Source organism: Aulonocara stuartgranti (assembly GCF_965226115.1).
Source record: "Aulonocara stuartgranti genome assembly, chromosome: 16".
In the NCBI taxonomy this organism is placed as follows: Eukaryota; Metazoa; Chordata; class Actinopteri; order Cichliformes; family Cichlidae; genus Aulonocara; species Aulonocara stuartgranti.
The window spans coordinates 9975924-9992721 of record NC_138952.1 but is presented as its reverse complement, the minus strand read 5'-3'; the positions used below and the strand labels follow the sequence as shown (position 1 = coordinate 9992721).

Below are 16798 nucleotides of genomic sequence, written 5' to 3'. Positions count from 1 at the left end.
ACTTTTAATGGTGTGCTGGCTGCGCACGTGCAGGTTTAACTGCCATGAGGTGGATCAAATGTCACTCTCCTGAACATTAAACTCATATCAGTTTTCCTGCTACCTTTCATAACACCTGGATTTCAGCCATCGGGACTCTAAAACTTCTAAAAGTTCCCTCATAAGAATTTGTAACTAATTAAGTCTTTCACTCAGTGGCAATGTTGCAACCACACTGTCTAATCAACAAGGGTGTAAAGCAGGTCAATATGTTTGAGTCAATGTTAAAAAGTTATCAACAAAATGATAACACACGAAAGGGCAAGCTTATACTTTAAATTCTGAGGTTAGTAAGGGAATCGTTTTGAACAGACACCTGTTTATATTAGTAGCATTCACCTGTTAAATGAACATTTCCAGAGCTTTCAGCTTCCAGGCTCCTCCTCTGTGGAACCTGCTCCCAGTTTAGATTCAGGAGACAGACTCCCTCTCTAAGTTTGAGACCAGGCTTAAACGCTCCTTTTTAAGTTTATTGTCAGGGCTGGTGACCCTAAATCCTCCCTTAGTTATGCTGCAATGGGTCTAGGCTGAGTGTTTCTTCTTCACTCACATTGTTTCATTCACTATGTGTTTGTACACCACTCTGCATTTAATCATTAGTTATTATTAATCTCTGGCTCTCTTCCACAACGTGTCTTTGTCCTAATCAGAGGATGGTGCTTTGGTAAAGAGGCAGCAAACCAACAGAAAACTTCAACTTGGAGGGTGTTTCAATGATTTGGCACCATGCCATCTAGGTGAACAGCAGAATCAACTTCACAGTTTTGTCAGTCAGCATGATATCAGCACAGCCTTTTTGTTTTTTCAGTTTGTTTGTTTGTTGATTGTTATGCATGTGTCTTATTTGCTAAAATGCCACATGGCATAATGTGGTCAAGGTCAGGAACTATAATATAGTCCCGTTTGTATGATGTTTTATTACACTGTCACAATTGTTTATTGTTTTATGATTGTTTATCTGTGAGCACGGAGAGTGTGTTGCGTGCCGAGGCTTTCTTGTCGCAATAGCATCTAGCCTTTTTAGATTTTCAAAAACAACAACCCTTTCACACATTAAACAGACTTTACTCTGCCGGCTCCTCAGTATAGCCATTGTATTTCCAATTATATAAAAGTACTCAGGTTACTGCTCAGTAAATCCACACATGCAAGGAAATGGATGTCATGTGTCTTGCATCCTGGATGCTCTATGCAGGTTCTATACTCACATAAAAAGTATTTCCAGTAGTGAAAATACATCTGGCACAGACAATGTCCCCTTTTTTTTGCTACTAGTGAGAAAGTGAATCTTTCCAACTTTGGTTCTTTTGTGAAAATGTCTCTGTCAGTCCATTCCCAGTGTCAAAGGGCCGGTGTTCTGTATCAGGGTGACAATTCCTCACCCTGTTTTCAGAAAACAAAAAGTCTTTGGATAAGAGAAAATATGTGAGACCACAGTGGCAGACTTCCCAACAGTTTACAAAAATATTCTAGTTCCAGTTACAATAGGGCTGGTAATTAATAGTCATTCAAGTTCAAGGAAGGTGAGGAGAGTAGTCACGCCTCAAGAGTCCTTTACAAGTATAAATATCTGCTCTTCAAGTGTCAGTAATCTTGAAACTGCCAGGTTTCTGCATTTTGTCTTCTAACCACGTCTGAAGGCTAAAACATATTTTTTCTTTAGAGCCACAGAGGACTATGGAATGAAAAGCCTGCTGTCTAAGTTTCAGTAGAGATAACAGATAATGCCACAAAAATGTCATTTTATGAAAAACTGAAGATTTGTCTGCCAATGATGAGAGTTGATTTTTGTTTTTTGTTGCTTTTTTCTTGCACAGTAATTTTACACTTCACTTCAGTGGCTGCTAACTTGTAATTGTTTCAGCATGTCCTATTGCAAAAGAGTTGAAATGCAGTTCATGTGAAAGGTCAATGACATCATTATTCAGACTTTAGGACAATAAGGCTTGTTCACTATAGTGTAAGTCAAACATTCCCACTGTTAAGTTGGCTGTTGTGCAGAGAAAATGTCTAAAGTGTTTTGACTGTCGATGGATGGATGGATGGATGGATAGGGTGCCATTGTTGTTTTTACTGAATCTACAATCCTGATTAGTTAGTTACTTACAGAAATTTATTTTTTAAGACAAAGCGATGTTTACACAAAGGTAAAATTCCACATAACTGTTCTAGTATGTGTGGGTTTACGTGCCACCACTCTCACTTGTAGGTTATAGGTAAACTGGAATAAAGGGCAGGCTCTCATTATATAGATAGTTTTCTGTTATTTAAAGAACATAAAGCACACACAAAGCAAATAAGGACCTTTGCCCTTATTGATAATCAGTATATGCTTTGCCACCATGACTTGCAACTCCTACTGACTGCTAGAGTTTGACATTTAACCCATTAGTGTTCAACAGTGAAATTTCATGGATTAATTTAAAGTGACTAAAACGCTTGCTCGGCTGAACAAATACGTAGAGGCTAGACTGAAGTAGTTTTTTTTACAACATCCTTTTTGTTACTTATCATTAAAACAAACACAGGTGCAAACAGACACATGCATGCATGCAAACAGTCAGGAACAAAGTATTGTTCAGTTTTTCTTGTTCACTCAGGAATAAAGTAAACCAGGCTTTATGGACCACAAAGAACACAACCACAATTATTTGATGTCTTATTATAGCTGGATAATCATGGGAGCCTGCACCTCTTGTAACTAACAACTAAAATGAGATACAATACAAAAAAGGCTGCAAATCGAACTGCAGTTATATCACGAGCAAGGATTTCACTGGATTTAACAGATTTGGATTTAAGGCGTGCAATGAAATGAATACCACATATAGTCTTGTATTTTTATCAGTCAAACACAAATACATGATTTTGTCACATAGTGCAGCCACATGTTGTGTCAGTACCCACTGGAAATTTTGTGTTTAAACCCCTAACAAGAAAACAAAAACACACAGAAACAGTTTTCAGTCATTTAGGATCGAACAAACAATAATCATTTTTAAAAAGCCTTCAGACTAAATGACTGCAACTTAAGACTTCTCCAAACAGGGTGCCTACATTCTGGATTGGAACTTGTTTCTACTGAAGAAATTATTTATTTAAAGATGGTCAACAATGTGGCCAGTAGGGAACCCCTCCAACCCACTAAGACCTCCTCCCTTTCCCTTTAACCCCTTCTTTTTTATGTAATAACAAAATCACTGCACTGAAAGTTATAAAAGTATGTGTGTAACCCTGAATCGATTCATAATTTCCTTGTGAAAACTGCAGACACAGCGAGCCACAGCACATTCCAGGACATGGGAATTTGTTGCTGTGACTTTATTCCAGATATTGTACTCTTGTTCTCTATAAATCTTACCGCTCTAACAAATATTTAGCACTATGGTTATTCAAATCAGCCTCAAGCAAGTTGTAACCAAAGGTAAAATTCCTTACATATGTTGTTTCTTTGATAATATCAAACCCCTCCAAGAAGAAGGGTGTTGGTGTCCTATTACACTTGGCTTCGCACGCCATCAGTCTCATTACAATGGCTCAAGGTTTGCGTGTCTGGAGGAGAGAGAAAAAAAGAACTCCCTTTAGCCCACATGTGCCGGGGGGTTTTTTTTTTCAGGGGGAGGGGAGAAGGAACATCCAAAGTAAATAAAGATGACTCCGCTCAAACTGGCAGGCATTACATGCAGTGTGTGACTTTCTGATCTTACTAGAGTTTGGCGGTGGATACGATTATAATTGCTGTTAAATCACCTGCCATACAGGTTAGCATGATAAATGTGTTGAGTGTAAGCGGGCTTCACAGGACACAAAAGAATGATTAACAGGAGATGGAACTGTGCATGCTAGACTTCCCCCACTTCCCTCCCATAGGAATCCCTTCCCCGCCTGTCTTCCTGTTGTGTAATAGGCCAAGCCCAAATGCAGCCTGAACTTCCTGCAGAATTTAAGCACACACACACCCCCTCCACTTGCCCAAATACATAAAGCCTCCACTACGTCTCACACCAAACCAGCTTGCAGTACAGAGAGGAGGCAATGAGCAATGGGGTGTGGTTTCCTACTCTGGGGCTGCTGGCCATGCTATGCTGCTTCAGCATGGGGCCGGTTCAAGGGGGGAAGGTGCTGGTTGTGCCTGTGGATGGAAGCCACTGGCTCAGCATGAAGATATTGGTGAAGGAACTCATCCGCAGGGGCCATGAAGTCGTAGTGCTGGTGCCAGAAAGCAGCCTGTTGATCCAAGGCTCAGAGAGCTTCAGGACAGAGATTTACAAAGTGCCTTACACCAAAGCTGAACTGGATGGATCTTTCAACATCTTCCAGAATGAAGTCTTCCTCAAACCCGCAGAATTTGAAGATTTGATAGTGAATTTGAGGCGACTGGTCAACTTTACTTCACTCCAGGTGAAAGGTTGTGAGAGTTTGCTGGACAATAAGCCTTTGATGAATCGACTGAGGGAGCAGGGTTTTGATCTTGTGCTTACAGACCCCTTCCTTCCTTGCGGGTCTGTCCTGGCTCATATGTTTTCCATTCCAGCTGTTTATTTCCTTCGTGGGCTTCCATGTGAGCTGGATATGAAGGCTAACAAGTGTCCTTCTCCTCCTTCCTATGTTCCAGTGTTTTTCTCTGGAAATAGAAACTCGATGACTTTCCCAGAGAGAGTAAAAAACTTTGTAATGTATGGTGTGCAGTCCTACATTTGCACAATACTCTATCCTCACTTTGATGATCTAGTCAGCAGGTATATAGGAGAGATTTCAACTTATCAAGAACTTGTCAGCCACGGGGCTATCTGGCTTCTCAGATATGACTTTACCTTTGAATGGCCCAGACCTCTCATGCCAAACATGGTGTTAATTGGAGGGATCAACTGTGCAAAGAGGGCTCCCCTGCCAGCGGTGAGTATGTGAATATATGAACGCAAGTGTAAACAAGCACATGTCACGTCTGGATGTAATCAAGCCAAATCACATATGCTCAGAGCTTACTGAAAAGCAGAGAATCAGCAGTCATTAGTTTTATATGGAAGAGGAGGTCAGAAACTTTTCTAACAACAACTAACATGAACTGCTTAGTGAAGTGATCATTCACATTAATGCTTGCTAAAGGGTTCTGGGACTACAAGAGATCTGTTAGTTTCAGAAATAGAGATGCAAATTATTTTTGACAGTTTTACCAAGAAATGAGTTATGATACTAAGGCACAACTGGTTTTTCTGCTCTTCTGGAAAACAAAGAAAATAAATGCAGATTCCCGAACAGTGGCCAGAATAGTCTAGGAAGAGAAGTGAGAGGCAGTGTTATGTCAACAGAGATCAAAAGCTGTACAGAACCAAACGGTTTGTTTATACACAAACAAGGAGGCTACAATACACAAACTGGTAATCAAATGAATTCTTTTTAGTATATTTTAAAATAATGCATAAAAGCTGTTGGAAAAATGTCTTTGTTTTAGATTTTTTGTCTGTTTTTTTCCTCCCCTCTCTGCAGGACTTGGAAGACTTTGTGAATGGTTCAGGAGATGACGGCTTCATTGTGTTTAGCATGGGTTCAGTGGTGTCCACCATGCCTGAAGAGAAAGCAAAGCACTTCTTAGACGCTTTTCGAAAAATACCTCAAAGGGTAATGATAACCTGAGTAGCTCACTGTACATCAATGGAATCGATTCACTTTTTTATACTTCTGTTTAGGATAAAGCTGGTTAATACACAAGATTCAGCCACACGAGCCACACAAACATTTACACAATACCCAGAGATTTTCACACTGTGCAATGAGGCCAAATGTCTAATCGGATTAAAGTGCAGGACTTTGTCCTCTGCCTTGCCTTGCTCTAAACATACAAAACCCTCCATTTATTACTTATGTACTCTGCACAATGAACAGAGATGGTTTTATTTGTGTTTCAGGTTGTGTGGAGATACACTGGTGCACTACCTGATGATATACCCAAGAATGTCAGAGTTATGAAGTGGTTACCTCAAAATGATCTCCTAGGTATGCATAGTTAAGTGAGAAAATTATGGTGTGCTGCTGTAATATCACACCTTACAAGCTAAAAACATATGACACTGAGATGAAATTATCTACATGTGATTCATGGTTGATTTGACCTGTAACCGAGTTTGTGTCTGTGCTCCCTAGCCCATGCCAAGGCTAAAGTCTTCATCACTCATGGAGGCTCCCATGGTATCTATGAAGGTATCTGTAATGGTGTGCCCATGTTGATGTTTCCACTTTTTGGAGACCAGGGAGACAACGTGAATCGCTTGTTGGACCGTGGCGCTGCTTTGAAACTCAGTATATACGACGTGACAACTGAACAGCTACTGGGTGCGCTAAAGAAACTTATCTATGACAAAAGGTGAGGAAACTGGTTATTGAATTGAAATGCACTGAAGAATGCAAAAAAAAATGGTGTTGAAATACTGTGATTAACATATTTATTGGACCCACATCATAAAAACAAGACTAAAATGACTAAATTTATATTTTTTATCGAGTTGGCACACTGGAAATTAATCAAGCATAACCTTCGACCACTAAAACTACTTTTCCTGTTAAGGAACGCAAGTTAATAACTTTAAACCTACATGGACGTGCTTGGTGAATCAGTAACTGGAAAACATTAAACCTTTAACAAAATATTACCTGTCCTCAGGTACAAAGCAAAGATGATGGAGCTTTCAGCGATACACCTAGACCGTCCCACTGAGCCTGTGGACCTAGCTGCGTTTTGGACCGAGTTTGTCATGAGACACAAAGGAGCTTCGCATCTCAGAGTGGGCGCTCATGATTTGAACTGGTTCCAGTACCACAGCTTGGATGTGCTGTCGTTTTTCGCCGTCATTCTCATAACAGTTGTGTGGATGACAGTGAAATGCTGCCGATTTTGTATCCGCAAGTGTTGCAGGAAAGGAACTGCAAAAAGAAAATGTGAATAGCGTTTATATTCATTTGCATTCTTTAATTTTTACATATTCAGTGACAAAGCTAATGGTTGAAACACTGCACTGAACTTTCAGCTGGATGTACTGTACGAGTGTTTTATGTGTGAAATCTCAGCCAAAGTGCTATTACCAGTGTTGGGTAAGTTACTTTAAAATAGTAACTTAGTTACATTACTAGTTACTGCTATCAAAAGTAACTCAGTTATTTCAAGTTACTTGTTACTTTCAAAGTAACTAGTTACTAGGGAAAGTAACTTTGCTTTTACTCAGAATTCTCTTGTTAATGTGTTGCTTCCGTAACTGGATACCCAGCAAGAGTGCCAGTCTTCTAGCTTGCTTACTTGCCACAAGTGCACTGTGCCACCTACCAATAGAAAGGAAAAAAATAATGTGTATATTTCCACGAGAGAAATCCCACGCCTGGACCGTCGTTGACCGCCGCCATGATTCTAGCCTACGTCACAGCGTCATGTGCGCTTTTTACATCCAACACGAAAACTGCAGTCGTGGTGCTTTCGATTGTACTATGAACTCGGAAATTCTGCCTTCTGAATAGGAAGATGTAGGTAACACCAGACTGCAGATGAGCTGCATACAGGGCTGGACTGGGACAAAAAATCGGCCCGGGCGTTTTGACTGACCGGCCCGCCATTATTGGAAAAATCATAAAGCCTTTGAATGAAAACAAACGCTGTTGTGACAGTGATGTACACTGTTTTGATCTATCAATCGTTTGTTGTAAGATTCAGATAATTATTTTTTAAAAGCTAGACATTTTAAATGAGAATAAGAAAGAAAAGTATTTCTTTGTGCCCCCCTTTCCCTGTTAATGCCCTACCTGGACCCCTGGCAACACTTTGCTAGATCCACACCTGCACAGTTACCAGCTGTCAGCTACATAAAAAAGGATCCTGGTGTTATTTGTCTCTCAGAAACAGTTCATAACTTCCCTTCAACTTATTCATGTCACCTAAAAGGTAAACCTGTTTCTCCATCACCTGTTCAGCTCTGATGATTCAGTAAGGACATCTCCTGGTTTCATCTTCATGTTTCCCTCTCACCACATATCCAAAACCGATATCATGACCAGCAGCTTTTACAGCTGTGGCTCCTGCAAACATCAGCTGATACTAGAAATTAATATTAGATAAATTCTAACAACAGCTGATCAAGCTTAAACGTGCTGCTGTTGTTTAGCGCGACATCCACTGGTTTCTTCTTTCTGGCACGAAGTGGGCGATAAACAAACAAGAGAGAAAAGCCGATCAGCTGATCATTGATCAGTTTCATGATTGAAGTAGAAACGGGAGAGGGAGGGGGAGAGAATGAGAGAAGAGGCAGCTGTGCAGCGTAAAGACACAGAATAACTCCAGCTTTGTGTGTTTTTCATGCTAGCTGAAGTACGGGGCAAACTGTTCCTTTTCACCTCAATACCAAACGAAAATATTACGAAACGCTCTCTGAATATGGAACAATTCGGGATGGTTGGCAACTCTAATAACTAACCTTATGAACAAAATAAAGTTTAACATCAGTAACATCATAGCACCCACCCAGCATGCTAGCTAGTACGCAGCTTAATGTAACTGACTGTAAAAAGTCAGCACAACGAAAATAAACTCCACCTAAACTTGGTTTATATCTGACCCAGATAGACTGCAGGTCACAACTTCTTACCTGAAGTTCAGTTCACCTGACACTCGGACACTCCTCCTGCCTCCCCTTTCCTTCATCCACCTGCTGGCCTCCACCACTTGCTAATATTACTGAATCTGTGGAAGCTCCGCGATAGCCTCCACACGAAGTAACAAATAACGAGCCTATCTAAATCCCAGTAACGTGTTCCTGATTTTGGCATAATAACTAGTTACCGTGCTCGTTACCACAATAATAACGTAGTTACTGTAACGCATTACTTAATAACGCGTTAGTCCCAACACTGGTTATTACTGACTTTAAGAAGTGAAATATAATGATGAATGACATAATTCCAGGCAAATAAATGATGCTTTTAAACAACTTATGTGTGGATTTAATTGTAATATTTCTGAAAATTTGAGAATGTTGTACATGGAACAATACTTTGAAGACTGAGGGACCCTTCATCAGTCATCAGTCATTCATCGGGATTGTTGAGTGATTGGATTACTAGTGCACTAAATGGCTGAAATTCTGTTCCTTGTTAGTAAGCAGAATCCCAACAACTAACAAGACAACATTTCTAGTGTTATTTACACTATGTATTTGTTAACTGGCATCTCTCCCAGAGAAATAACTCATATAAAAACTGAACTTATCCACTTGTTTAACAGAACAGCTGACTGAAAGAGCCTTTTTTACTCTCCATATCAACATCTTGTAAGATTATTTCAAAAATAAACCATAAAACCTGGAGTTTTTACCTTTGAAAGGCAAACATATACTTTAGTTTTCAAGAATGTACCAAAGAGGCTGTGGCCACAAGTGGTCGCTGAGTGTTGCTCACTGTTAGGTGCAAAACAGTGTGACAGTAACCTCATCTTTAAACCACGATAATGAGAGTGCCCGCTGTTTTCACTCTGACTCCATCTCTTTGATTATAACTCAGGAGCCAAAAGATGTGTTAAGAATGCAACACTGGCTCTACAGCGCAGTCCTGCCAAGAAGTTTTCAGGTGTGTGAACGAGGAAGAGAATGTAAAACCTTAGAAACTAATTGTTAGGTATTTTAGTACCATGGGAGCATTTACTGGATATTGTTTTATAGTGACATTATACAGGAAAACTCTGTCATTCAATAAGGCCCCTTTGTTTTAGTTATTTTTCTCTTTGACCCAAGAATTGATGTGTGAGAATCACAGGCTGGTACAAGGTTGAAATACCACAGAGATCACTCCCTCAGCTACATTAGTTTCTAAATCTCTTAGGAGACGCCTGTTGAAGGCCAGATGGTTTGTTTCAGAATTCACTAATGAAAGAACTCTTTATTTCGTGCCTTGAAAATATGTCGCTGAGATAATCATAATTGTAGCTGAACTGATAAACTATACAAAGGGTGCTTCTTCACCCAAGGTGATCTTGGTCTGTACTGGTTTAAACTGAGAATCTGCTGACTCATGAATTTTTCCCTCTATATAAACTGTTGTACTTGAGAATAAAGTTGAGTCGATTTGGGAAGACAACCTGAAGCAGTCTCTGTTTTCTTGTTCTCCCAAGCTGCTCCCGAGCTGCTCGTACTAACACGCTGAATGGCATGCTTGAATGTTACTTGAGAATATATTTGACTGTGTTACAGATTAAGGGACAATCTCTGTTGATAGGTGAAGGTACAATCTCTGCTGATAGACGCCCACGCCTCGGAGGAAGCCGATCCACGGATTAGGCCCTGGAAGCCGTTTCCTTCACTAATCATGACACAAATATCAATAATAATGAGGACATTCAGGCTTGTTGGGACATGTGCTTTTGACAAGTCAAATTATTCAGTTTCTGTTTATCTGAGAAAAAATGTATGGCTTTACCACCTGTGTAATTGGTGTATGACTTAATTTCTTTACTTGTACAGACAAATCTGAATGAACACAGAGCGATGTAGTTTAGTAAGTGAAACTAGTATTTTAGTAATTCCCCTGTGATTAACTGGAATTTCAATGTGATTATATTTACCTACATGTATTTAAAGGTGGGTAGACTAGAATAAAGGTTGTAACAAGTCAGTTTTTTTGACAGGAAACAAAGAAACTATACTAGAAATTTAAAAAATGTTTTAAAAGAATATTCAAAATTCAACTGGTGTGTAACTAATTTTAAACACAGCATAAGGTTTTCTTTTACATAACCTAAGGACTAATTTTAAGTATTGCATAAATTCAGGTATTTTACAGGAAAGGAAACAGATGATCAAATGATGCTGTAATTTTAAGCAGTGCATTATTTCATGTTAATTTGGAAGAAAAACAAACTATATTTTCCCATCTTGCATTTTGAGTAAGCTGCACTTTTTGTTGTATCAGGTCCTGCATGTGCAACAAAGTTTTTAACACCCTGACACCAAAGTTTCCGTTGTGGCACTTGGAAGCCTGACGGCAAAAACAGTTAAGGGGCTTTGCAAGCCAAACTTTTCAGCTTTTGCTTCAGTGCCATCATGATCTACTGCATCACATGCATCTTTCTACAAGTCTCCCTCACAGGTAAGATAAGGTCATTTTTGAAAGACAAGTGAATAAAGCATATTCCTTTACTTTATATAATTATAAGGTCATGAGCAAGAAATGGGCATGATTTTGATATAATCAGTATATTGATTCTGCATTCTTTTCTTATGTAAGGGGCTGCTGAGAGCAGTATAATTGGTGGCAGAGAAGCAAAGCCCCATTCCAGACCTTACATGGCATCACTCCAGTATCAAGAACACCATTCATGTGGTGGGATGTTAATCCGAGAGGACTTTGTTCATTGCATTCATGGCTTCTCAATCATATGCAAACATTTGAGGTCAGTTTTCCCCTGTGAAACCAGTCATCTGCATAGAACGTCTGAAAAAGATCCCCTTAATCTCAACTTAATCTCAACTTAATTCATATATTTAAAAGATACTTCCATTTAGCAAAATAATTATAACACTGTGATACGCGTACATACCAAGAACGAAACAAATGTGTTCTAAGAAGACTAGCAGATACACATTCATTTGAACAGGCAGGGTATTTGGGTTTATGCAGTTCTGGGAAAAAGAGTAGCACTTCAGGCACAAATCAAAGGTGTTTAATCAGGTCTGACAGTTTCATGTATGGAACGCGAAAGTGAAAACAACACAAGGATCCTAACAAATGTGTGCTTTTTACTATGTTTTAGTTTATACTACCACTAGATGTTGCCAAAGTCACCAATTTTTAAACGTATACCAATGGGCCACAAACTGTGGAGTGGCCTCCTCTGGTGGAGCAAAGAGCTACTGCTGGGATGTTCGTTACCAATACATTCATTGAGTTATATTAGGAAATTAATGAAAAACTGCAGTAAATATATTTTAGAATTGAAAGCATCAATTTGATTAAAGAGCTCCCAAACACTGTGGATTAACCAGTTTATAGAAACATAAACCTTACACTTTGTGGTGGTCTAATGAAAGTAGTAAACTAGTTAAAGAGCATATTTTTAAATCTGCAACATCTGTCTCTCAGTCACTGCATGGTCCAACCACACTCTCTTATGCTGGTTGGTTAGGCCTCTTTTCTGGCCAATGTGGACAAGTACACTGTGTGCTTGGCTGAATACTCTGCTGTTCTCTGTACTGTATTGTAGAGGTTTCCTGTGGATATGTTTTGTACTCAGGATCAGATCTGTTTCAGTTCTCAAGAAAACTGAGACACTGTTTAGACAAGTGAGTGTTGCTCACAAATCAACACTTACCTCATCCTTAAACTATGAGGTGAGAGTGCCCACTGGTTTCACTCTAACTCCGCCCTTTTGATTATGAGTCAGAAGGTGTGTTAAAAAGCAAACCTGGATCTACAGTCAGTGACATTTACACTTGTAGGACCATGTGCTGTTAAAAAGATAAACAGTTCTGTTTCTGTTTTGTTTGTTTTTTTCAGGAAAACCTTTGTGGCTAACTGGTGCATGGCTTTTTACCCATACAGACAAATCTGTATTTATACATACAGCTATTTAGTTTAAAAAATAAAACTAATGTTTTAAGTAGTGCTCTTAGTTTTCGGTTTATCCAACTTACTCTTTGCAAATATTAGTTTGAATGAAATGTTATCAGTGTCAGCGTTTTCATTGCCTATCATCTTTGTTATTGTGGTGATCACACAGCAACTATAATCACATTTCACTCTGTGGTAGCCTCTGCTTGCTGCGATCATGTGGCTTTTGCTAGGTTGGTTAGCCCATCTGACTGCTTTCTATATATTGGGATCATGTAAAACCCCTTAACCGCTGTAGTATTATATCCTGTTCTTCAGGAAGCAGCTTGAAAGTGTAAACAAAGTTTCTGTATTTTACAGCATGTGCAGTAAAAAAAACAAGTGTAGATCGAGCCGTGCTAGATTTCCCACTAATTCCCTGATGTTACAACAAGTAATATTTGGCATAATGTCTAATTAAATGTGAGTTATTGGCTTTGTTAGATCATTTTGAACTCGTGTATTTAAAATAAAACATAGGTGTTTTGTACTAGAGCAAGAGTGTTTTGAAGCTTTTACGAGTTAATGAAATGAGGACGGGCTGCCAGAGGGGATCATCTGCTGTGATTATTAAATTTATGTTTCTGTGAAATTTGTCAGTGACACCCTCAATTATGATGAGAGATTGAACACATCTGAGAGAACATAGAGAGTAAATCAAACATCAAAATTTGTTCAGCTGCACAGATTCAAAGGCAAAATGAGAACGTAAACTTCTAACCTTTTGTTGTGTAAGGCAATGAATGTACTGTTCAACTACGTTTACAGCATTTAGTCAACAAGTTCATGTCCTTATAGAGAATGCTGTAAAGACACCCACCAAACTGGGCTTTAAATAATAAGTTATTATTAAATAATAAGTTCAGAAAAACATGTGCACTGTATGTGCACATGTGATGAAACAAAAGAAAAAGAAAGAAAGAAAAAAGGAAGTAATGTGTGTATAGGGTTCATAGTGAGAGGTGTGAATATCTTTGTACACACCGTGGTTACTATGACGATAATACACGCTTTCCATTTCACGATTTACCACCAACCTTCACCATCTTCCTTTAAAATAAATGTGATCGACAGAAAAAAAAGGAACTTTCATCAGAGCAAAAATTGGAATTATCCTCTCATAGAGGTGTGTGATTTTTAGAGAGGACAACCACAAAACGTAGGATTTTGAATTGAATTAATCTGAATTGCATAAAACCACATGAAGGTGCAAACACACATACAGTATAGAAAAACAAAGCATTGACAATTTAACAACGTTTGATGCTATCTTGCTTGAGAAGATGGCTACAGACGATCTTTTTTTAATATGTTTTTTCACAGTTGTGTTTCACATGTAAAGCAGTGAGCAGGGTGTGATAGCAACTCCTGCCCGTGCAACAACGTTTTTGACACCTGCCCACAGCGTTTCCGTTGTGGCAGTTGGAAGGCAGACAGCAAAAAGGGTTAGGGGGGCTTTGAAAGCCAAACTTTTCAGCTTTTGCTTCAGTGCCATCATGATCTGCTGCATCATATTCATCTTTCTACAAGTCTCCCTCACAGGTAAGATTTTTGGAAGAGATATAATTAAAGCATCTCACTTTTCCTTTTTAAGGTCATAAACAAGAAATGGGCATGACTTTGATATAATCAGTGTATTGATTTTACCTTCTTTTCTCTTGTGAGGGGCTGCTGAGAGCGGTATAGTTGGTGGCAGGGAGGCAAAACCGCATTCCAGACCTTACATGGCATCAATCCAGTATCAAGCCCAACATTCATGTGGTGGGATACTAATCCGGGAGGACTTTGTTCTAACGGCAGCACACTGCAAGTGAGTGCAGGGGCATTTCTTTTGTTTTGGGTTTCTTTGTAAATCAAGAACTAAAGAAAAAAAGTCCTAAAAATTGGTATTTATGTAACAATTACCCCCCAAAAAGTTAAGGATTTTATCTATTCAAAATATATCACTACTGAGTTATGTTATAAACACAGTTTAACACACATGTTGTAGGTCTCCACTAAGATCCAGCGGCACATCACTTTCAGACTCACCTATCTATTCAGCAACACATTGTGTCCTATGACACAGGCATTTTAACCCCAGAAAATAAAAACCACACACACACAGATGTCGGTCTAACTATTTCATAATACTGCAAAGATGATTTCTCAGCCCAAATTTGTAGAGTCGTGAGCTTTGTAAGACAAATGGATGCAAACTACACTGATCAAATATCCACCACAGCATAACAGTCAAGAACTCGGGTTTTTCCTTGAATTTGTCACCTGTTCAGTATTTAAGCATATTGTAACCTGGCTGAAGAAAATTTGCTGTTATGAGTGTTTCATGGCTGTACTTTATAAACCTTTATTTTTATGTATAATCAGTGTAACTGTATGAGATTTCAGGACATAAAAATGTTAGCTTTTTTCAGATATGACAACAGCGGTCCTTGCACAGTGGTGCTTGGAGCACATGACATTAGCAAGAAAGAGAAAAGTCAACAACGCATCAAAGTGGCCAAGTACTACCGTCATCCAAAATTCAACGGGAAATACGATTATGACATCATGTTGCTTAAGGTAAAGCTAATAGGCCATCAAATTTCATTTTAAAGCATTTTTGTGCAGTGTACCTATTCACAGTTAAAGCTTTGTTATGCAATTTCACACTTGTGCTAGGTAGCAGGTGTGAGTGTGTGTTAATTGCTGACCTTTATATATAGAAGAAACTCCCCTTTCAATAACACGTTGATGTCTTTCACAGTTAGAAAAGAATGCCACACTGAATAAGTATGTGAAGACCACCGGACTACCTAAGAAGAATGGGAAAATACCTGCCAATATTAAATGTTATGTGGCTGGCTGGGGTCGGACTGGAAAAAATAGGCCCACCTCAAATGTTCTAAAGGAAGCCACAGAGAAGATGCAATTCAGCAATGAGTGCAAAAGTATTTGGCAAGCATATTTTAATTCTAATCAAATGATATGCACCAAGTTTACCAAGAAGGATGGAGGAGTTTGCCAGGTAATCAAATGTTAAAGGCAACCAGTACACCATTATTAATATTCAGAAAAACTAGTTTTTGTTTTTTATTCATAACAAGAAAAATGCAATGTTTTCAAAGACGACTTAATCAAGTCTCTCTGCTCTTTTTTTTTATAGGGCGATTCTGGTGGACCACTTATTTGCAACAAGATGTCTCAAGGTTTAACAGCTTTTACTTTGGCAGATGATTGTAATAATCCAAAATATCCTCATGTCTACACTAAAATTAATTTCTTCATTCCCTGGATCAAGGAAAAAATGAAAGAATAGAGGAATGTTGCATGAGCCACTAGTGAGTGGAGAAGTGGGCTTTTTTCATTTACTGATTAAACAATTTGGTTGAATGGTCTTTGTATTAAAAAGGAATTCAAAAGTTGAAATGTGTATGTTAAGCATTTGGATAAACACACCTGATTACACGCAGATATTGTGTAATAAACTTTAAACTGTACCTTTTCATTTTCTGAACTTTTCTTTATTTGCCTTTTCAATTTTGATTTCTAACTTTTAGGAACTTTTTATTTACTTTCATTACTTAATGTTTAAGCCAATGGAGCATGAGGCTATAGTCCAGTGAAAACCTTTGAAGCTGAACAGTTTTCCTTCTGTGAAACTAGTCTTCAACACAGAAGTTCTAAAACGTTGCCCTTAAACATTCTGTTCCTCTGTTTGATTCTGTTACATGTATTACATGTTTAAAAGATCATTTTTATTTAGCAAAGGTAAGACAAAAAATAAAGACTAAGAAAAACTAACTGGACTTGGATCTCTTTGTCACATAATTATTTCTCTATTACCTATTACAGAACAGACATGTGCATACCTAAAACATTAGAAATTTGTTCTACGAAGACTAGTTTTAGTCTGTTTCACACCATGTTTTACAGCACTTGATGTGTCTGCAGCAAAGTACCTTGGGTTCATGCAGTTCTGGGAAAACAAATTACCGCCACAGCCACAAACCAGGCATAAACCAAGGGTGTTTTGTTAACAATCTCACGTGGAATGTGAAAGTGAAAGAATGGATGTTGTGAACATGTGCTGTATGACATGTTTTAGTCTACCACGAGGTGTCACCAAAGTCAGTGTCTGTTTTAAATCATACCAGTGAACCAA

The 16798-nt window shown here is 38.6% G+C and overlaps 2 protein-coding genes across 2 annotated transcripts; both read left to right on the top strand.

The window, feature by feature from the left end:
* Positions 1 to 3997: 3997 nt before the first annotated feature.
* LOC309690898 (UDP-glucuronosyltransferase-like) lies at positions 3998 to 10152 on the top strand. Its single transcript, XM_082508340.1, has 5 exons — positions 3998 to 4935; positions 5527 to 5658; positions 5946 to 6033; positions 6181 to 6400; positions 6698 to 10152. The coding sequence occupies exons 1-5, from the start codon at positions 4075 to 4077 to the stop codon at positions 6978 to 6980; spliced, it is 1584 nt and encodes a 527-aa protein (XP_082364466.1). The 5' UTR covers positions 3998 to 4074; the 3' UTR covers positions 6981 to 10152.
* Positions 10153 to 13925: 3773 nt separating this feature from the next.
* Positions 13926 to 16437, top strand: gzm3.3 (granzyme 3, tandem duplicate 3). Its single transcript, XM_082508250.1, has 5 exons — positions 13926 to 14196; positions 14320 to 14464; positions 15069 to 15216; positions 15401 to 15661; positions 15800 to 16437. Exons 1-5 carry the CDS (start codon positions 14151 to 14153, stop codon positions 15950 to 15952), a joined length of 753 nt encoding a protein of 250 aa, XP_082364376.1. The 5' UTR covers positions 13926 to 14150; the 3' UTR covers positions 15953 to 16437.
* The last annotated feature ends 361 nt before the right edge of the window (positions 16438 to 16798 follow it).